This window comes from Phocoena sinus, chromosome 2, assembly GCF_008692025.1.
Source record: "Phocoena sinus isolate mPhoSin1 chromosome 2, mPhoSin1.pri, whole genome shotgun sequence".
Taxonomy (NCBI): Eukaryota; Metazoa; Chordata; class Mammalia; order Artiodactyla; family Phocoenidae; genus Phocoena; species Phocoena sinus.
The window spans coordinates 115,506,520-115,528,179 of record NC_045764.1 but is presented as its reverse complement, the minus strand read 5'-3'; the positions used below and the strand labels follow the sequence as shown (position 1 = coordinate 115,528,179).

The 21,660-nt window shown below is 41.5% G+C and overlaps 2 protein-coding genes across 3 annotated transcripts in view; one reads left to right on the top strand and one right to left on the bottom strand.

Moving 5' to 3' along the window:
- The window catches only part of SLC25A21 (solute carrier family 25 member 21), a 534,134-nt gene extending 531,026 nt beyond the window's left edge, over positions 1 to 3,108 (top strand). The window contains exon 10 of the mRNA XM_032623187.1: positions 1,839 to 3,108. Within this exon, the coding sequence (XP_032479078.1) occupies positions 1,839 to 1,900 (62 nt within the window). The 3' untranslated portion in view covers positions 1,901 to 3,108. The remainder of the gene's footprint in view (positions 1 to 1,838) is intronic.
- Positions 3,109 to 3,112: 4 nt separating this feature from the next.
- Positions 3,113 to 20,319, bottom strand: PAX9 (paired box 9). Of its 2 annotated transcripts, none has more exons than XM_032623185.1 (4): positions 20,085 to 20,319; positions 18,700 to 19,326; positions 15,564 to 15,706; positions 3,113 to 6,305 (listed from the first exon to the last, which is right to left on the bottom strand). In XM_032623185.1, exons 1-4 carry the CDS (start codon positions 20,086 to 20,088, stop codon positions 6,051 to 6,053), a joined length of 1,029 nt encoding a protein of 342 aa, XP_032479076.1. In that variant the 5' UTR covers positions 20,089 to 20,319; the 3' UTR covers positions 3,113 to 6,050. The 2 variants fall into 2 exon arrangements, with proteins under 2 accessions (XP_032479076.1, XP_032479077.1); XM_032623186.1 differs by having other exon boundaries at positions 3,152 to 5,295; positions 20,085 to 20,248.
- Between the last annotated feature and the right edge of the window lie 1,341 nt (positions 20,320 to 21,660).

Sequence of the window (21,660 nt, the reverse complement as noted above, 5' to 3'; positions counted from 1 at the left end):
ATAGCCTCCACTCTCATCCCAAACATACAGGTCCTAGCAACCTCAAAGGAAAGAAAGGTGTAGAGAGAAAGGTAAGACTTTTAAGGATAAGATTTTTTCGAGAGAGAGAAAGAGGAAGAACGAGAGACAGTAAAAAAGAAAAGAAGGGTGAACCTGGCATTTTCATCCTTCGTTTTAGAGAAGCATCCCATCTTTTTTTTTTTTTTTTTTTTGCGGTACGCGGGCCTCTCACCGCTGTGGCCTCTCCCGTTGCAGAGCACAGGCTCCAGACGCGCAGGCTCAGCGGCCATGGCTCACGGGCCCAGCTGCTCCGCGGCATGTGGGATCTTCCCGGACCGGGGCACGAACCCGCGTCCCCTGCATCGGCAGGCAGACTCTCAACCACTGCTCCACCAGGGAAGCCCCCATCTTATTTTTATAACAGCCTTAGCAGCTCTATGTGTCTAATGATCAAGACCTCCCATGAAAGAAGAATCTTGAAGTCTGTGGTTTAAACTCCAAATATCACTAGGCTGCAAACTAACCTGATTCTGCGTGTTCTTGTCTTATACGAACAGTTAATAAGAGTAAACAGAGCAATTACATACATATTAACAACCCTCCGTAGTGCATCCCTTTTTGTTTGCCAGAGCCAATGGGGCTACAGCAGCTGAGAGGGGGCTATCAGAGTATCTTCAGGGGTTAAAAATGAAAATTACAGGCAGATAATTATCTTTGGTATAAGGTTACACAAACATGTGCGGCCTGTAGATTAAAAAAAAAAAACATATGGTAGTGTGTACAAAATAAGATCAAAATCAAGTTCTGTTTCTTTCTGTCAGAAGCCAGTCTTCTGTTCATGCAGCCAAGTCTTCTCTAAGTTGTACTCTGGATATCTGTCCACATTTTTTTAAATTGGGCTTTACAATGTTGTGTTAGTTTCTGCCGTTTGTCCACACTTTGATTTTGTAATATTGTTCACATAGACATGAAAGGATAGAGAATATCTTAAAGGGCACAGGACATGTGCTATTTACTGCATCAGACAGAACACAGAATCATCCACATGCAAATGCTTCTCCCTACGTCTAAGTATTCAGCAGCCTCAGTGCTTGTTTTCCATATCATAGTCCTATTGACATATTACATAGCAAGCCCTTTTGCAGCCAGTTATATAACTCTTCTCTTCCAAGATAAATGATGGTCTTATGACACTCAACCCCGACTACCAAATTTTCAAGTGCAATCCGTATATATCTGAGGCAGATGAAAGGAATGAAGGCAACAAAAATCTGAGGCAACAAAAGGAGGTTGAAAGCTAGCTAAGTTGTGAAATACGGATTTTAAAAGTACTCAGAAGCTATTTTTCACATTGTCATCCAGTTTGAAAGCTGTAAGAGAAAACCAGGCTCATCCATCAAGCACCATCTTAGAGATTTCCTTCTTGAATGCAGCTACAACAATGCTAATTATAAACTGAAAAAGATAAATCCTTTGCCTACATATGACAAATCTGAAGGTTTCAGTTTGCGGGAAAGCCACATGCCCTTACATGACTAAATGTGTCTGTATTTACTTACTTTTAAAAATTAAAAGTGCCTGAAAAAGAAGCTGATGAGAAATGATGAAAGTTACAGAAACTCATGGGGAAAAAATGTAGTTAGAGACTCAAGATGGTCTTGATTTCGCTCTGAGAATTTTCCACAGTAGTTTTCTGTGTGTTGGAGCTTGAGAACTGATGATTCTGAATGGCTTCTGCCTGATAGGCTGCATCGGACTCCAGGGATTCAGAAACCCAGTGGGAAAGACAGCACGATTTCACAGGACTTGGGATAAAAACCAGCTCTTTTCTTTTCTAGGTGGTGCAGTGATGCTGCTGGTTTATGAATACACCTATTCATGGCTTCAGGAGAACTGGTGATTGCCTACAGAGTATTTTTTCCCCCTTGTGATAATGGATATTCATTATACAGCACCATGAGAAGAAGAGAATATCGATAGCTGAGCTGATACAATGATTAATTATAATTATACAACTATACACAATTATAGAGGGCAAAACAGTTTGTTCAAGAACAAAACCTATTTTGATACTTCAAAACTTATCTCTAGACAATTAGAAACTGTCGTTTTGGTCAAATCCATAAAACTGTGAGAAGAAAATTACTACTATGAAGCAATGAGGTATATAAACTGAATATAGAAAAATAGCATGAAATCAGATATATTTCATAAAAGCAATATAAATTTTATGACCTATGTTCCTCTTACAAGGCTTCACAAGGAAGATTCATTGTGTTGATGATTATTTTCTCCCAAAAGGTCAAGAAGTGCTTAAAAGTGAAAAAAAATTAAGCCAAAATTTAAAGTTTTTATAAGGAATTAAATTCTTCCATAAGTGGTACTTAATGATATACAAGGAAGATATTTCTACAGTGTATCAAAATGACCTTTTAAAATTTTATGTTAAAATGTGAGTTTGTTGGTTTCTTTTAGTAATAATACTCATCTCAGCTATATTTTCCTAAATCTACTTTATATTTTTCACTGTTGGTTAATATTTTAAAATCATGATATTTGAAGTCTTTTATGACAAATATAAAACATGAAATTATATTAAACTACTTTCCCTTTGAAAACAAATTTTAATGCTGAAATATTTTCATGCTAAATCACAAATTCGAACCACTCCTTGGGCCCGTTTGTGCTATCTGTATTTGCATCAAATACCTTTGTTCAGAACTCTTACCTATGCCATTCTTAAAAATGATGTTTAGAATAAAACTAAATTTCTAGATTATTAGTTTTAAGTGACGGTTTCAGGTGTGAAGTCGACTAACTGCAGTGTTAGAATATGTATTATGAAGGGGAAAATGTTTCAAAGGAGAAGTACATTCTTAGCATTTCCAAAGATTCCTGTACTAACATGCACTCGAAAAATTATCTCCTTGGCGTTGATATAACCAAACTTAATTTTATATATGCATCCTGAAATGATGCTACTTCAGTAGCTAGAGTCAACAAAAATATCTGCATGTTCTAGATGGCACCTGTTCTTAACTACTACAAGATATTTCTACCATGAAGCTGTGTCACTAAAACATTTTGAAAATAAAAAATGAAAGATAACATAGTAATTATTACTTTTTATTAATTTAGAGCATTTAAAGTATAAAAATAAAGGCTTTTTGACATACTGTATATACATACACAGCCTTCGGTTGTACATCCTTTCCAACGTGTTTTTTTAATTTATATTTCAGCCCAGTATTTAATGAGGGTCGTTAAAAGTAGGACAAAACAAGAGAAATAAGAATGTGTCTGTTGTCCAACTGCATTCTATCCTTCAGGTAATACTCTTGCCTTCTGTGAAAGAGAGCACTGCCTGCATAGAGGCCATGAAATTGAACCTTTAACCTCTCCATGTGGATGGGATGGAAAAGGATCTCTGAAGAGTGCATTTGCCAGGTTAAAAACAACACTTTTACCCCCTAAGAATCAGAGGAAATATGTCAACAGTAACCAATAATAATAATGTTTTAAAAATCAAACCACCCCATATCCCACCCCACTTTCCTTCTCTCATTTTTAAAAGCAGCTTTAAATCATAATGTGCTTTAAATAGCCAATTGTATTTGGGCTTTCTCTTTTTCAATTTACTCCATGTGAATTCACTGTTGCTAAGAAAAAACCTAGGGAAAAAAAGAAAAGGAAAACTTTCATACTATTAATATTAGATTTTTAACGATACAAGAAATGGAAAAAATATATAAATAGCATAATAACAAGAGATTTCTTAATTTAGATAAAGAAAATAACATTTAGTTATGTTTCCATACAAACAATTGATATTTTTTAAAGACTCCTAATAGCCGCCTAAAAACATCTGATAAGGAATAATTCTGTACCTTATGTCAGTTTTTCTGCATGGCAGGAGAGTCCCTGTACAGTGTGGTTTTAAAGTCTCTACCAAAATATTGGACTGGTACTTTGTTCCATTCGGTTTATAGTCTATTTTCTCACCAGACTGGGAACTCCAGATGTCAATAGGAGCTTTACAAGATCAAAGGAAGACTACGGCCCTGAGAGTTCATCTGCTTCTTCTGCTTCTTCTTCTCCTGAAGTTATAATCCTGTTTGCAGCACTGAATTTCGGTTGCTTTAGAAATAAATGCAGTTCAAAGATCTCTATGAGATATCTGCTGCTTGAAAAAAGCAGTTCCTCGAACATAGCTTGTGTGTCAGAAATCTGCTTACTGTTTATATCCTGGTGATTTGAAAACCTAGCTAATCTAGCCATCTGAGTTTTAGATGAGGCCATGAAACCGATGTGACAGAACTGGATTGCCATGTGGGCTGTGCACAGCACAGACCAGAAGAAATCAAAATCACCTAACGAATGCATCTTTAACATCCATATCTAGTGATGTGCCCTGTTAGTTATTGCACAGAATTAATACCAAAAAACACGCAATATATTAATTTTCCAATAGATGAATTGTACCAATGTTTTAAAAACGTATTTTCAAGCCTATATTGCCAAGCAGGAAGAACTTTCTAAACAGAAGCAATTAAAGCTGTAGAATTTTGCCCAAGAAAATCAACTGTTTTAAAATACAACACATAATCACATGCTCACACACACACACATACACACACACACACACCCCTCAGCTCTATGATTAACACTAAAGTGAAAAACAAATTGGTTTAGAAAGATCCATCAGTTAAACTGTGTCCCGTAACTCCAGAAATGAATAAAGGGAATTTTTAAAAATTAAATAGCATTTGTATTTCTAATACCACCACCAGTTTACCTACACGTGAAACATGCTTCTGTACAACAATGTAAACTTCACAGCAAGCCATTTTTACATTCATTAGAGCAGAATTTTCCATTGTCTTTAAATTACAACGTAATTTTGGGCTGAGATTGCTGAACACACAGGTAAGCCAACAATAACAGTACAATTTAGTTTCACAGTGGTTTTCTTAACATAAAGTTCATTTTAAGTGTCTTTGCAAAGCATTTCACATTAAACTTAAGTTTCTAAGTGACTTCCTGTAGAGCCTTGTTCAGATATTTTCCACCCTCTTGTCTTTATATGCTTGGCATGTGTGTTGTTTGATTGGGATACAAAATGGGAGACTGGCTTGTTTTATCTGTGTTTTGAATCCTCTGTTGTAGAAAGAAAATGTCCTTCATGAGATGTCGAAGCCTTTACTGCACACACAAAATCTGGGGCAAGTCCAGGTCCAGGAGCCTGAGCAGCCCACCACCAAACAGAGACATTGCCTGACATTGCCGGAAAGTCACCTTTGCAAAAAGAAAGGAAAAAAATAGAGAGGGGTGGGGGCAGGGGAGGGGCCTATCCCATGGAATGAAAACACAAATGCACCAGAGTCCATATTTACAAACTAATAGAAAGTATAAACATTATTGTATTTGGAACCAAGTCAAAACACCAGGAGGAGCTAAATTCAGATATTGCTTGTTATACATATATTTTCCAACAAAATATGCCATCTGTTAAAAATAAACAACGGATCACTCAAGTCAATTATTGATTGGTTTCCTAACGATGAATTAAGGATTATTTTGTTACCTTATTTGATTAGAGGGTGTAGCATAACTTTCTATACCTATTTTATTGATTTTGCAAAATCTCAACAATTGCACGTTTCAGAAGTTCAGGTTGATTTAGAATAAATATACACATGTGGTTTTACCAAAGACTAGTTTTAAAAGTTCCTTAAGCCCTTTGAGGGGTGCAGGTTTCTTCACTATGTTAAAACAGTGTGTGGCCAACACAAACGTCTCGTTCAGTCCTTAACATTGCTTTTGTTTTTAACTCCTACAGTCATGTCAGGTGTTCTGTGAGAGAGAAGTTATGGTAAGAGATATTTAAGTGTCATCAGCACAGAGGATGTGAGTCCATAGAGCCAGCTTTCGAGGCAGGAGGGTTGGAGGGCAGAGGGGTGGGATCCGAGACCAGGGAAGAAGGGGAGGGTGTGCTGAGGGGGTGGGGGCGGGGCGGGACTCGGGTGAAGCTGCGGCTTCTGAATCTCCCATCAGAGTGCGGAAGCCGTGACAGAGTGGCTACCTTCTCGGGCTGCCTGCATTCCCTTGAACGCCAGCGACGCGGGAATGTCACAGTTGTGGGGGGAAAGTGGGGTGCCACTGGCATGTTGCCACCCGTGTCCAGCAACATAACCAGAAGGAGCAGCGCTGTAGGTCATGTAAGGCGACACTTGGGCTGGGGTAGGATAAGGAGCCATGCTGGATGCTGACACAAAACTGCTTACAGCTGGGAGACCATTTGGTGCCTAAGAGGAGTAGGAAAAGAGAAGAGGTGAAAATCACATTAGAGCGGTTGACATTTCACGAGTTCTTAGAAAGAAGCAGAATGTCAGTTCTGAGTAGTAACTAACAATATTCTGACCCTACTTTCTGATTTTTTGTTGTTGTTGTTTAGACTTGACTCTTTTTATATTCTAAATGCATTCACAGTCTTGCTACTTAAACATATTCTTTCCACAAAGATTTTGAGGAAGCTACAACCAGAAAATTCACAGTATTTGCTTTTGCTACTTGGAATTATAGGAAGGAAATGCAGGGTGAGAAAAGAATTAATTGTGATTAAGTACTCTTAGAATCCATTCAGCTATCTGCCTTTGTCAACCCTCCCCATACTTCAGTTTTGTTTGACTCTTTTGTTGAGGCATTTGTGAAGGGCCTGGTTGGTATAGCTTTCATTTCCATTAAAGAAGGGCAGAGTATGGGCTGTCACTTTAGAAACTCAAAATGAGCGTGACCTTTGTTAAATAAAACGTGGGCCATATTTAAAAACCATGTTGAAAATGCTTGTTGGACGAAGCACATGCAAAATCAGGCAGTTTGTCTAGAAGGGTTCTTTAATGACCATTGGGAGTATATTTTCCAGAGCTATTTTATCAAAAAGGAAACTGTCAGAATATAAAAGAATCGCATATGCATGGTTTTGAAATTGGAAAATATGCTTGCTAAGTCTTAGGGCCCTGTGATCTGAATTTTTAGAAGCCACATGGATAAATCTCTTGAAATGAATTTAAATGTAAAATGTTAGTTTGCAAACAAAATGCAGCAATGCTGGCAGGCAAGTCTGCCTAGAAGCCAGTGTTCTCTTGGCAACCAATAAATTATTGTTGGTATCGTTACTATTAACAACACCAAAAACACCGTGATTTCTAATCCTCATTCTGGCATGAATACTCGGCATCCTTCTTCAACTAACTTCATTTTTCCCCCTGAATTTCTACATTGTTGGGGCTTCCCTGGTGACACAGTGGTTAAGAATCTGCCTGCCAATGCAGGGGACACAGGTTTGAGCCCTGGTCCGGGAAGATCCCACACCCGGCAAAGCAACTAAGCCCATGCGCCACAACTACTGAGCCTGCGCTATAGAGCCCATGGGCCACAACTACTGAGCCTGCGTGCCACAACTACTGAAGCCCGTGTGCCACAACTACTGAAGCCCACGTGCCTAGAGTCCATGCTCCGCAACAAGAGAAGCCACCGCAAGGAGAAGCCCGCGCACCACAAGGAAGAGTAGCCCCCCCACTCGCTGCAAGTAGAGAAAGCCCGCACAGCAGCGAAGGCCCAATGCAGCCAAAAATTAATTAATTAATTAAAATTTTAAAAACATTTCTACATTGTTTAGAAATAAAGAAAATCCTGTTTCCTGGTAGTGATGTGAATAAATAAACATATCACCATATTTCCTAATGAAACTATATGTAAATAATAGAAATATTATTCATAAAACCAATTTAAGCCTTAGAGGTAAGAAAAGCGGACATATGTTGGATACTTTTTCCAATTCAATTTGCAACACAGAAATTGTTTTCTAATTTAATTCATTTGGTTATTATTTTCACTTCCACATCTATGAGAATGCAACAGTGAGGTCTCAAAAATGATTTTCTCAATTAAGAGTAATGCATGGAGTAGAATATATACATGAATGTGATTTAACACTACTTGTGGATTTCTGACAAAATAAGAATAAAAGTAGAGGAGTTAGCTTTGCGTAGTTCTATAAGAAGACACACCTCATGTTCTTTTTGTCAGAGTGCTTGTTCTTTGAAAAATGGGGAAGAGGAAAGGAAACTGAGGTTTCCTGAATCTGTCCTATGTCCCAAGCACTAAGAAATATCCAACATATTTTGTCAAATAATTGGAACTGACAAATTGTATCTCATTTTAACCTATTGAGTTTATAATAATTACAAGATAATTTATAATGAGTACAATGCGATGTTCAATTGAAATTAAAATGTGTTACAATGGATGATGCTTTGTTTTTTAACAAAGAAGCCATTGCACATCACTGTTGAATACAAATGAAATATTATCCTCTTTCTATACAAAAGAATATAGATTAAGGAGTTTAGCCATTTACCCTATAGGCCAATCAGCAAGTCCATGGCCATGTGTTAAAAGAAATTATCATCCCTGTCTGCTGCAGGACCCTCTGTAGCAAATCATGCTACTCTTCCAGACAATTAAAAGATAGATACAATTTAATTTCAAACTAGAGCGTCTTTTCTGGTAAAAGATTCTTTCCTCTTCTAGAACCTGATTCTCATTCTTAGATCCTAATTCTGCTTCTTAACTTCTAAAAGGAACGTTTTCCTTCTTTCTGAAAATGGCTCAAAAAAGATACACTTTAAGGCTCTCAACAGATGAATATGAAGATAGACAACTGTCAAATTGCAGAAGAAATTTAGCATTGCATAGAGATTTTATTTCTGATCATTTCCCAATAACCTAGAATTTCCCCAATAACCTAAGAGAAATTAGTTTGGAAAGGGATTGTTCCACTTCAGTTATGGAAAGGTGTTTGCATCTATATTTGGCCTCTTCCATTCTAGCATTAATTAATATTTTATACTATTTGTGCCAATGTGCACCAAGAATCATAAAATAAGAATGTTCAGGTTGAAATTACTTTTAAAATAATGAAAACCTTTGCTCAACACTTTCCAAGTACATAGGTTAGATTATTTACTATAATACAGAAACAGCGTATTGTTTAGTAATACATTAGCAGAAAAAAATGTATTGGTGAGTTCTATTTTTCATCACAGCTAAGTTTTTCCTACGCATTCTGTTTTCTTTATATTTTTTCTATCATTCAACATTACATTTCTCTCTGAAATACTTGCTTTGTTATTGTCCCTTTCCCTTCCTTACACCCTTGCCCTTGGAACCACTGCTCTCTGATGTGACCCCTTTATTTGGGGCTCTTCAGCCATTCTGATGTAATGTCCACAATCTCTTACATGGGTCCACTTCTTTTTGCCCAGAGATGTTCTCCCTGAGAAGCCAGGCTGGACTAGACTCTCATTTTAGGTAATGCTCCTAGGATTTGGGGGGAGGGAAAATGTTGGATTTAGGCCCCTGTTACCTTCAGATGCCTTACTTACTCCATAACTACATTTGTTTGTCAGGTGTAAAAAACACTAAGAGTTCTTTCCAGATTTGTCCATTTTCTATTAAGGCAAACTTGTTTTTCATGCTATTAGTCCTATTAGTATGAAATATTTCAAAGTTCTCTAAAATCTGCAATATATTTAGAGTCATTTTAGTGATGTGGGCCCCTCTGTACTGCAGAAAGGAAAGTTGGGAAAGGAAGCTCAGAGAGGTTTGACATCCTCGTCTTGTAGAAAAAGGCAAGGGGAGGCTAATAAGGTGTTTGCTTAAAAGAAAAAAAAAAGAAATCTTTAAACAGTTTAAAAATAGCTCTTAGCTTTCCCTCAGGTTAAATTATGACCTAGATTTGGGGTGGAAAAGTTTTGTCTTAATTTCCCTTTTTACTTTTAAAGTTCAGATTTAGAAATTTTTTAAAAAATGGCTTGAGCAAGATAAGAGAACAAGCATGCTTTAACTGAAACGTACCTGCCACCTTCACTATTCATTCATTCAGTTTTCTCACTATTAATTTTGAAACATGACATTAGTAAAAGGTATAAATCTCTACCAGGTAAAGTAATTGTGATTTATGATGCAATCACTGAAAGAGTAAAATTTTCCACCACAAAGGAAAACAACTACAGGTAGCATTGATGTTTGTTTATTCTTTCCAATAAAAGAGTACATGACTTAAAATTCCCAAATCTGTTTAATGTTTTCAGTGAAGGGCATGTAATTAATCTGAAAAGCTAGTTAGGCTGAGTAGAGTCTACCAAATGTACACCATAAATATAGTGGGAGCAAACATGCTAAATTACTCTATTTAATTGGATTGTAAATATGATTTATAAATTGACCAACATATGGAATCCCCAGGGAAGAGTAAACAAATTTTCCAAATGAAACCCCAGCAATGGGCATGTAATGGAAATCTCATTTTTGAAAATGACTTTACCTAAAGATTCCATAAATAAAACCTCAATCCATCAACCCCTTTTTCAGGTAGATCTTCCATGAAAGCCCTGAGAATCCTTTCCTCTAAAGAACTGTACAAGGGTCCTCCCTAAGGCAAACTATCTTCTACCTAATGTTGAGAACGAGATTTACTAATACAAAATAAAATAGACCAAATTGTATACCCTGGAAAAAGTAAGTTCCTTGCTCTGTTGAATGTTTCTAGAAAAAGATGGATTTTTATCCCACTGACATTAAACGAAAGAGTCCAGAAAAAATACATAAGATGCAATGCAGTCTAGTTAGGGCCATCACAAGAGAGAATGAAAGTATGAGTTTTCATTGCATTTGTTCTAAAATGTTAGAAATACAGATTTGCCAGTTTTCAAAAATATTCCTAAGTGAATATGTCAAGAAGCTATAGTGGCAGAGAGCTAGACTGTAAACAATTTGAGGACAGGGACTTGTCTTTAATCATCTCACATCCCCACAAAATGGGACACATTATAGGCGTTTCATAATCATTTGTATACTTAAGTTAGTGCAGCCTTTTGAAAGCAAAAGATGTGTTGCTCTTGCTTTTAAGAAACAACAGGAAAAAAAACCAAAACTGGGCACCCTTTATCACCGAACAAGCATTACACTTTAAGTAAAGCAAAATGAGTAAAGCTGTTGAAAAGGTCAATAAAAGTTGTAACCTAGCTACTTCATTATTTGATTTATGGTCATTCCATTTATTCCCCACCCCCACCCCCAGAGAAAATGGAAATGCATTAGTATCCAAACACCTGTGACCGTGAAAAACTGGTATGACAACTGTCTGGCAATTAGATGTTATAGACTATTCTTCAGATGCTGGTAGTTGTCTACTCAACATTTTTTCTCCTGAAGAAAATGCAAATAGCAGTGCCAAGTCTTCTATCTACAGTCTTTCATCCACTCATCAGTTCTACCTGGTTCTTCCCTTATGACAAAATCAGTTTACCTTGGCCTTATAATAAAGTAGGTTCAGCCACAAATAGAGATGTGCTTCACCTAGAATTTCAACCTCGATATCATAAGCAAGGAAAAGCTTCAGATCTGAAAATAAACAAGATTCTCTCTCTTTTTTGGTGAAAATCATTTTTCTGACTGCTGTTCTACCCTTCTTAATTCGTTATGCAATAACCTAGTAGAATAAATCTGACAAAATGAAATGACGGTTGTAAATATGGTTTCAACATTCATCCAAAAGGATCTTAATTATGGGTAATTGCAGATCTAAATGTCTCTAGGTAATGGAAAGCTGCTATTTAAAATGTTTTTCTAAACTTTATTTTTCCAAAATGTTATTAAAATTGATGTAGCCTTGAAAAAAATTTACATTGCTTTTTTTTGTATTTTATATGACACATTTTAGCGATACATAATCATTAATTTTGTTTTAAAACATAGTTAAAAGTTAATCAGGTCAAAGAATATTTTTCATAATAAATAACATGAATTTCAAAGACTATTGGCATTTGCCTAAAATTGCATTCTCTACAAAATTATAAATTATTTAACACAAAGTTAACTTTGTTTGATATGAAGAAAAATCCACGGCAACTTCATTTATATTTTCACAAGAACAGTGTGTCTGCAAGGACAGCCAGTCTGTTAAATAATGCACTAGAAAATTATATTCAGTATGCTGAAATACTATATTTCAAATACAATGTACAAATGAATGTTTCATAAGAATTTCAGATTAATTTGTCTCCAAATTAAACTCTTTTCACATCTCATTTAACTCTGAACTTTTTCATAAATTCAAGTGTTTATAGACTATTCTCCATTCCTGAGATCTCAATTTGTAGCTAATTTTATATTAAACTTGCTGTCTTGAGTTGACGTATACTACCCCAAAATGAAGATACTCAAAGATTATAAATCTACCATTCAGATGACTTTAATTAGAGTACCAGATATTCATTTTTTTCTGAGAAAGCATGCCCAATTATACAAAGAAAATTTCAAGAACTATACAACTGTTTATAAACTGTTAGAATGAGGCATTAATTCACTAAGTACCACGTATAAGGGTAGATCTATTCCAACCTCATGTTTCTCTGTATGTTTTTGTTTTTGTTTTTGCCATGCAGTTGCATTCAAGAGAGGTTTTACAGTTTCCACAGAAAAGGAGCAGCGATTAGGAACCAGAGAACATTATTGTCATTCAGAGTTAGATGAGATTAAAGAGTTCTAGCCCAATATTAAATGTGGGTGAAAAAAGCCAAAATAAATATCCTTTTTCTCCCATCCTCAAAGATAGACAATAAGGACTTCAGAATGGCACTATAAAATATCAATTGCAGTGTAATATTAAAGTGTACAGTTTGAATATTCTAAACTAATGTTTTAAAAACAACATAGATGTGTGCATAAGGTTCTAATTACTAGCAATCGGGCATCTTTCTTTGCAGTTTAAGCTGAAAACAGAAACTCTAGATTACAGTAATCAATAGAACCTATGATCAGTTGTCAAGTCAGCCCCTCTGGTAATTTTACAGGTATATTCTGACAAAGGATTATGCTCTAAATCCTATAATCCTGAACCTTGATTTCCTCCTTTATATACTAAAATGAAACTGAGATTATATAATACTACACTATTTAATAACAACCATAAATGCACTAAAAGTATTATGTGCAAAAATTTTGAGAATTTTTTTTTGCCAAAGACTTTCAATTTTTGTTTATAATACTAATAGAGAAAAGTTTTACCTAAGTTTACACTAGGGTTGTGGAAATGGACATATGCTGATAACATTTTGAAATATAACTTAAAAAAAATAAAACTACCCTTTGAATATTTGTAGGAGAAATGCATATACGTATGGAATACACACACACAACACACCTTACATTTGCATGTTTGTTTATGAGCAAGTTTTAATGTACAATTTTACCCTCAAGGAAATCAACATCTAAATTCCAAAACTGCTCACAAAATGACACAGTCTAAGTGTATGTGTCTACTTAGCACACCTTCAGCATTAAGCACTATTTTGATAATCATAATAGAGTAGCTACTGATTTAATTATGCACAGAAATTTTTCAAGTTTTGATATTTTACATCATTTGTATTATCTTGCTACATGGCAATGCAGAAGATTAGCATATTGCCATTAAGAACTTTCCAAATGAAAGTTTGATACAAATGTCTTTTTCTTCTGCAAAAAAATTTTGACTTGTCCTCAAGCATTTAGAGCAATACTTATTTGGCCACTTATTTAAGTTACTCTTATAAATCTGATAATTAAGTGATTTGATATTCACTGTATAAAATGTAATGGATTTTTAATGTTCAGAATATGCAAGATAGATTACTTGACACAGTGTTCTATTTTTATTTTAAATTGATTAGTTTCATTTTGAAGTGTATGTATTAACTAACCATTTCTAAACAAGATAATACACTAGGTCTATAATTCAAAGGAGTAAAAATAAAATTAATGATAAAGATTTTTGGATTATGACGCTGCTTTATATATAAACTGGGTTCATCAACTACATGTGGGAATTAGAGACCTTTATTTTCAACTCTGTACTTCACAATGTTATTCCAGGAAATGAAGACCTAATAAACATTACTGAGCACCAATTAAATGCTTACTACTCTGTATACTAGGTGCTTTATAGATGCTCTTTTGTTTGTAACAAAATACCTTGACACTTTTTGACTATGAGCTGGCTGACCAAAGTATATTCTGACAAAAGAAAAAATTTCTTGTTTTTTGAGTCAATCTCTAACGCCATTTCTATCAGGGTAATATTTAATGAATGCCTACTATGTGCCCTATGGTTGCATTATCTCGTTGAAATTTCACATCTCTTGAGGTTGACCCTATTATTTCCCTGTTTTATAGATGAAAAAAATGGAGTCTCTAAAAGGTTAATAACTTGAGTAAGTGGCAATGGTGCCATTGTACATAATGCCTCTTCTTTATGAATTACCTGCTCTTCTGTGGAAGGTAGTGACAAACTTTCTTACAATTTCTCTTTGGCATTCTTTACGGTAGAAGGAGATTCAGGAAAGGGACCCTCCTTCCTTGCTGCTATTTTCTGTGATATTTGTCATGGGAGAGCTACTAATATATATGGGATTCTGTTTTTTTTTTTAATGGGATTCTGTTTTAACAAAATAAGGGAGGGAAGAGGAACTGAAAATGGGGTTTGTTAGGGAAAATAAAGACTAGGATTTTTTTTCCCAATTGAATAAACGTTACAAGTTCCATTGCGCTTAAAAAGTTTAACAGATAAGAAAACATTAAAAGTTTTAAGATTTCAAAATAATAAAATGAAAACTGGGTATTTTGAGGCTTTGGAATTGGAGTTTGGTATGAATAAATTTGCAAACCTACACAGGTCTGCTCAAATAAACCTTATGCTGCTTTAAGGTCCAGGTTTGTTTTTGTTGTTTGCTTTTTTGAGAGCTTTGAACTCCTGACTCCACCGTGGTGATGAATATAGACTCAAAACTCCTGGGCTTTTGTTGTTGTGGTTGCTTAGTTTTTCTCAAAGAAAAAAAAAAACACGGGTGTTTTAATTTTTCTTATGGAGAGTCGGGGGAGGGCGAGAGGGAAAGAAAAATTAAACGGTCCACAGCCGGTCCGTATAATTTGAGGTTTTCTCACTAACCTCCCTGGGGAGATTACGACGTGACCTTTAATCGGGAAATGGTTAACTACGCGGTTTATCTGCTTGCCCTCTCCTCGCCGTCGCAGGACCAGCCACGCGCGCCCGTTCTCTGGGAGCCGCGGACCGCCAGCGCGGGAGGAGCCGCAGCGACGCGTCCTGGGGCGTGCAGACCGCTCGTCCCGCGCGCAGCTGGGAACCCACGGCCGCTCTCCCGGCCCCTCGGAGGAGCCTTCCCGGGTAAGTGTACCCCGACGCGAGCCGCGTTAAAGGCTTCAGGCGCGACGTCCCCGCGCCTCCAGCGGCCGAGCAGGCCCGGAGGCGCCGCGGGGGTCGAGGCCTCACTACACCCTCGCGGGTCCGGGCCTCCGTCCCGCCCCCATCGCCCCGGCCTGGGGCTCGTGGCCGCCACGGGGAGTGGACCTGGGTCTCTCCTCGGTCGAGGTTCCGAGAGGGGCCCGGGGCCTCCGTCGCCCGAACCCCCGCGGCCCACCCGGCGGGGCCCTCGCGTCCTCACCTGAGTGTACTTGGCTTCCTGCTCCAAGGCCCCCTTCTCCAGCCCGTTCACCGCGTGGGGGGCGGCGGCGGGGAAGTTGCTGCGGCCCAGGCTGCTCCACTCCTCCACCTTGGGGCTGTGGTAGGGGGAGCTGTCGCTCACTCCTGGGGAGGAGGAGAGGGCGTCAGGCTGGAGGGCCAACAGCGCGCCCCCTCCTGAGACCGGCTGCGAACCCGCGACCCGCGAGCGCGAGGGCTGCGACCTCTGCCGTCCCCCTGCCCTCCGCCTCCCAGGGGTGCGGGAACGGCCCCTCCGGCCGGGAGCCCAGGGCTCGGCCAAGGTGACTCGCCTCGAAGTAGGCCTCTCCCCGCCCTCTCCCCCACGCCCGCGGGAAGATACGTTTTTCTTTTTCATCCGGCCTTTGATTACCTCCTCCCGTCCTCGCTCCCCCGGGGAAACGAGTGGAAGGAATCTGAGAATTTTCCCCCAGTTTTCCCAAATCGGGGAAAGAACCCGTGAAACTGGATGCGCCGTTCTCCCCATTCCTAAGCCACGGTCCCAATCCTGACCCGGGGTCGACTGGGGTTCGACAAAAATCTGAGACTGGTGCTAACTGAAAAGGGAGAGAGGGTCTCCCAGGCCTAACCGCGCCTATGTTGGCTCTCAGAGACATCCAGAAAAGTGCTCACTGTGCTGTGGAGATCTAGTACTTATGTCAACAGATGGAACAAAAAACCTGCAAAGTCCTTTGCAAACAAATAACTAAAGGATGCCCACAATATACATGCAAAACATAGGTGCACAGGTTTCTGCCTTCCGTATGTGCCTACCTTGTGTGAGACTACCCTTGATGCTCTATCTCTACACGTTAAATACATGAGGTTATGTGCATATGACTTAAAAAATAAATACTACAGTTACCACTGTAAATGCCACCAGTGTCAGAGGTAAGGTTATAGGTTTTCTTTTTCAATGAAACAAAAGGTTAGGATAATTAAAGTATAAGTATTTTGGAAAAGAAGTAAAGCCGTCAGCTATCCTTTATGTTTTTAATAGAGATGCAAAGAAAATTATACGGGCATAAACTGATTACCACGATACCTAGAGGTGTACATACTGAATCACTGGCATCTTTAGGTGAGCAAGTAGAATTTTAAAGAGAAGATATTTGAAAACTATGAGCAGTTGGTCTTTGGGACCCATGGGTGGAGGACTGAATGAAGTTTGACAAAACTACTACAACTTGATTTTAAATACTTCCATCTGATACAGTGCTTCAAAGGGGCAATTATTTTGTAGAAATGATCGTTGGTAGAACTAATCATTTTATATTCACAGATTTGTCAGAAAACAGGTTGTTTAAAGCTGGTATCCAGAATCAACAACATGTAGAATGAAGAGTTGCTCTTCTCCATAATCTAATACTTTTTCAACTGACATTTGGTCTGATTGTAGGCTCCCTAGGGAAGAAAAGTTTTCTTTTCAACTCTGTCAGTCTTTTTTCACTATGCCTCCCCCTCTCCAAAGAATTAGATTGTGTTCCAATTTGCACCAGGAAACTGTATTTTGGCCCAGAACTGCCAGTCTCTTCTTGCCTTCCCAGACAAAAGGCAATCGGTGGGCACAAGCCTGAAGTTATCTTAAGAAATTGAGATCCCCCTGCGCGCCCCCATTTCTGCTGATCTCACACTTTCCCATGAACCGGGGCTTCCTTTAAGTGTCAGTGAGGTCAGTTTATCCTATAAATCAAGGGCAAACTCTCTTCAAATAAAGCTCCAACCAGCTCCGACCAAGACAAAACCAGGCTCTTAGAAGGATCTTGTAAAGTCACAGTCAGAAAACAAGAAGATGAGAAATCAGGGCTATGCTTTAATTATTTAAAAAGATAATTGTGCCAATGTGGTGGCAACCGAGAAAGGCAGGAAACAATTAAAGGAACTATTTCCCCTTTTCCTATTTAATTTTTCCTCTGCTCTTTTTAAACTTCTGGCTGGGAAATTAAGAAGGTAGGCTCTTTATCTCTGCATTATTTAAATTCTGCGTCTAGGGCATTTTTTACTTTCTTTTCTCCCTACCGAGGAAGAAGTTAACGCTGTTTTTGTTTTGTTTTGTCCCGTTTTAACAACGCAGTAAAAGAAAACAACTTCGGGTCTCCTGCGGAAGCCCGACTAAGCACAGGGGCTCGAGGAATCGTTCTTAGCGAGCAGAAAAGACACACCACACGCAAGGTCAAGGGTGAGAAAGGAAAGGCACCACTGAAAACGTGCAGGGACTAGATATCCACTCACATTCCCGGGGGCTGGGGGACCCTAAAGGGAAGCGGCAGGCGCGGGAAAAACGGGAAAGAACAGAAAAGAGGACAACATGAAATCGCCGTGAATTTTCTCTTCATCACAGCAGTAGTTGGTGCCACTTCCTAAGACATATATGTAGTGAAATCTGTTAAGGTAAAAAGTGTCGGGGGGGGGAGGAGGAGGGGGGAGGAGGGGGAGGACAAAGAGAGAAATAAAGCAGAAAATTAGTCCCAGAATGAGCAATGCTGTAACACGCAAGTTACTAGTAGTAACTTCAGGACCTCCGTTTCCGAGGAAAATGAAGTGAAGCATAAGAATGAAACCAATTAGGTGACATTTGAACTTCCTGCCTGAGCAAATTTGGTCTGATTGCCAGAATGCAAGAAGAACACTGCAGTTTCCACAGGGTGCCCGACTCCTCGCGGCCGCATCTGATCCCCAAACAAGCTGCCCGCAGCAGTGTCTGCAGCCGGCAGCCCCACGCCTGCTCGGGCCTCTCCGGCTGCGCCCCAAGTCCGGCCCTGGCGGCGCTCTCCAAGTGAGCGAGCTGGTCTGAGGCTGCGGCGGCGCGCGAGGCGGGGGAGGGTGGAAAATGCGAACCATGTGTCGGGGATGGGGGGATGCTGTGGGTCTGGTCGTTTGAGATGAGGCAGTAGACTGCGTGTGGCAAGGAAACGACGGGCATGAATTTCACGTTAATGAGATCAGGACACCCCATGGGAGGGCCCCTTACGTTTCCAAAGGAAGAAGCCTCAGGCGGTGGGATAGACGCGGGCCCCCCCGGAGGCCGCAGATACAGAGACCCCAGAGAGGCTGCGGCGGGAAGCTCTGCACATACACACATCCGGTCCCCGAGCCCTTACCTTGGTCGGTGATGGAGCGAATGCCCAGGATGTCGGTGACGGAGTGGGAGGAGGGCCAGGTGCGCGGCATGGCCACGGAGCCGGGGATGGCGGGCACGCCGGGCGGCGTGGGCACCTTAGCCGCGGCCGCCGTGATGGGGCTGGGGTACGAGTAGATGTGGTTATAGGGCAGCGCCGGCTGCGGCGCCGGCTGGTGCTGCTTGTATGAGTCGTAATGGCCCTGTTGGGCCAAGTTGCCGATCTTGTTGCGCAGGATGCGGCTGATAGAGCTCACCGAGGGCACGTTGTACTTGTCACACACGCCGTCCGCCAGTAGGCGGTCCCGTATCTCCCAGGCGAAGATGCCGGGGTCCCTCTGCTTGTAGGTCCGGATGTGCTTAACCACAGTGGGGGTGGTGACCCGAGGCTTGCTGCCCCCAATGGCCCCTGGCAAGATCGAGCCTGTCTCATTGTAGCGCGCCAGGATCTTGCTGACGCAGCCGTGCGAGACCCGTAGCTGGCGGCTGATGTCACACGGTCGGATGCCCAGTTGGGCCAGCTCCACTATGCGAAGCCGAATGGCGTTGGGCAGCGGCCTCCCGTTCACGAATACTCCTCCCAGCTGGTTCACCTCCCCGAAGGCTGGCTCTGCAAAACGAACACATGGCGCGCCGGGACGCGCATCCGCAGTTTGGGACAAGCGCTTGCCACTCGGCCTCCGCGCGCGTCATGGGACAAGGCGGATACACCCGCCTCGGACTAAGGACCCGGGCTTTCACCAAACCGTAAGGTCCCCAAGCCTTGAGGAACGGCCGCAAATCACCGCGGTCGAGTCAGCCCCTCCTCCCTCATTCCGGTAGTGCCTGAGGCCGCTACAGACAAATGTAGTGGTGAGACGCAGGGCCTCTCCGAGTGCTCAAAAGTCTCCGAAGCAGGCGGGGAAATCGGTCTCGACGCCTGCAAGCGGCTCCTTCTCGCCTACTCGGCGCTAAAGTCCTTGTGCCGCTCCCCCTTGATCCCCAGCGCCCCGCCTTGGGACCTGCGCAATTAGACAAAGTCTAGTCTTTTTTTCTGGTTGGCGTTTTTTCCCCCCCGTGTCTGCGTGTATGTGAAACAAAATTTGGTCCGCAACTGGGACCGCGGGGCTTGCTGATGCAACCTCTCCCTACTCTTGAAATCAGAAAATGGCATCAACAGCAGCAACCCAGTAGCCCGCGTTCAGACTGAGCTGCTGTGCGTCTCTGACCCTTAGCGTGTTCCTACAAGTTGTAGGAACACGAGCAAAGTCAATAAGGCGAGTGTGAGCGCTCAGTGGTGCGCGCCCTCGCGCGCCCTCCCTCCCTCCCTCGCCCGCTCGCTCCCTCCCTCCCTTCCCGGTTCTGACAGCGTCCCCCGCCGCCACTCACCCATTGCTCCGAGCAGTACACCAACCGGGCCCCAGTTCCGCACTCCCAGAAAGAAACTTTTCGCGTGGCCTCAGTGGCCCGGTGTGTCACTCCCCCGGGCCGCTGGTGCCTCCGCTTCTCCCCGGGAGGAGGCGGCGAGAGTGCAAAAGGAAGGAGTAAAAGGAAGTCTGTGCCCCGATGAAAGAGGCTTGAGTTCTGCATTTCAATCTAAGCAGCAACGTGGGCTGGGCTGAGCGGGGCCGGGCGGCTCCGTCTATCACTCACTAGGGACACGCCCCCAAAGAGGAGGGCCCGAAGGCAAGCTGCATGATGATTGGTTTGGCCCGTTGAGCGACAGCACAGTCCGGGAAAGTCCTTCCGCTGTCTCTTTCAATCTTGCTCTGCACCTGGGTGACTAAATACAATGAAAAGAGGTGTTTGACACCTTCCCAGGGGCAGCGCAAACAGCAAAGTCAGGCTGTTAAAAATGCTGAATAAGCAAATGAAAGCGTTTGGTCTGAATATGAAAGACTCGAAGGGAGAAGGGGCTGAGAATACTTCTTTGGGGGAAAGACGGACATCTCAGAATTTAACTTCAAACTCTAGGTGGGAGGTGAGCGCCACCGTCTTTGATGGTGGTGATGGTGAGCGTTCTTAGAATAGCCTGTCCTGTAAGCCTCGATGGGATATCAGGAGAGGATGGCCGTTACCGGCGGGTCCTACCGCACTCCAGCCTACGCCAGGTGGACAGAGCCCAGGTGTGAGAAGGTAGGCCCGTCGGAGAGACGAGGAGAATTAGGGGAGACCAAGCCAGAAATGGAGGCCTTTGTTTCCACCAGGTGGAGACCTCTCCCCCGGCCTCATGACTAACGCCCCGCAACAGTCTCCAGGGAGTTCATCCAGGAGCGCGGGGTAAAACCCTAGCCTAGACTCCAAGCAGGAAAGTAGCCACACGCGGCTAAAGCAAGCGCACAACGTCGACCAATTGCCAGCGCATGGGGCACTCTCTGCGGAAGCCAGCGCGCCGCGGGGCTCAACCGTGTTGCTGGTCCGTTGGCCCTTGGTGCCGGCCGAGGTTCTCCGGTTTTCCCCCACCAGTGAACCACTGCTAAGGGCTTTTGTTTAAATACGAGAAAGGCTTGGTTCCAAGAAGGTGAACACTGAGCCTGCACATGTATGTGATTCTCACGTCTTCTGACTAGCTGCCAGAGGCCCTGCAGTTCAGCCTACCTTCTGAATTTTCACTTTCATTCACGCTAAGTCTAATCCAAAGTGTACAGTATTCTTTTTGGCAGTCAAAGTTATTCACATTTTGAGTACCGGTTATGGAGAATGCTAATCAAAATCAAAAGCAAGATGGGGAACATTTTTAATGAACTTGGGAGTTTGTACTGCTTCTGGTCGAGGATACTGATACTGCTACTTGACAGTCATACGTTAGCTCTTTCTTGTGCACACAGGTTTCGGGGCTGATTGTCCCACAATCCCGAGGGATGGGCTCTGGTTTACACATAGGGAAGCTGACTGGGCCCGGATCCGGGCCAGTAAGTGACAAGAGCCCAGGAAAAACTCATGGTCAGCTGCGCTTTTTGAAACG

What these genes read in the sequence shown, in the direction of transcription:
- PAX9 (XM_032623185.1), bottom strand. An exon ending in TCGCTCCATCACCGACCAAG is followed by an intron (nt 15,707 to 18,699) that starts GTAAGGGCTCGG and finishes CCTCCTCCCCAG; the next exon opens with GAGTGAGCGACAGCTCCCCC. An exon ending in AGGAAGCCAAGTACACTCAG is followed by an intron (nt 6,306 to 15,563) that starts GTGAGGACGCGA and finishes TACTCCTCTTAG; the next exon opens with GCACCAAATGGTCTCCCAGC.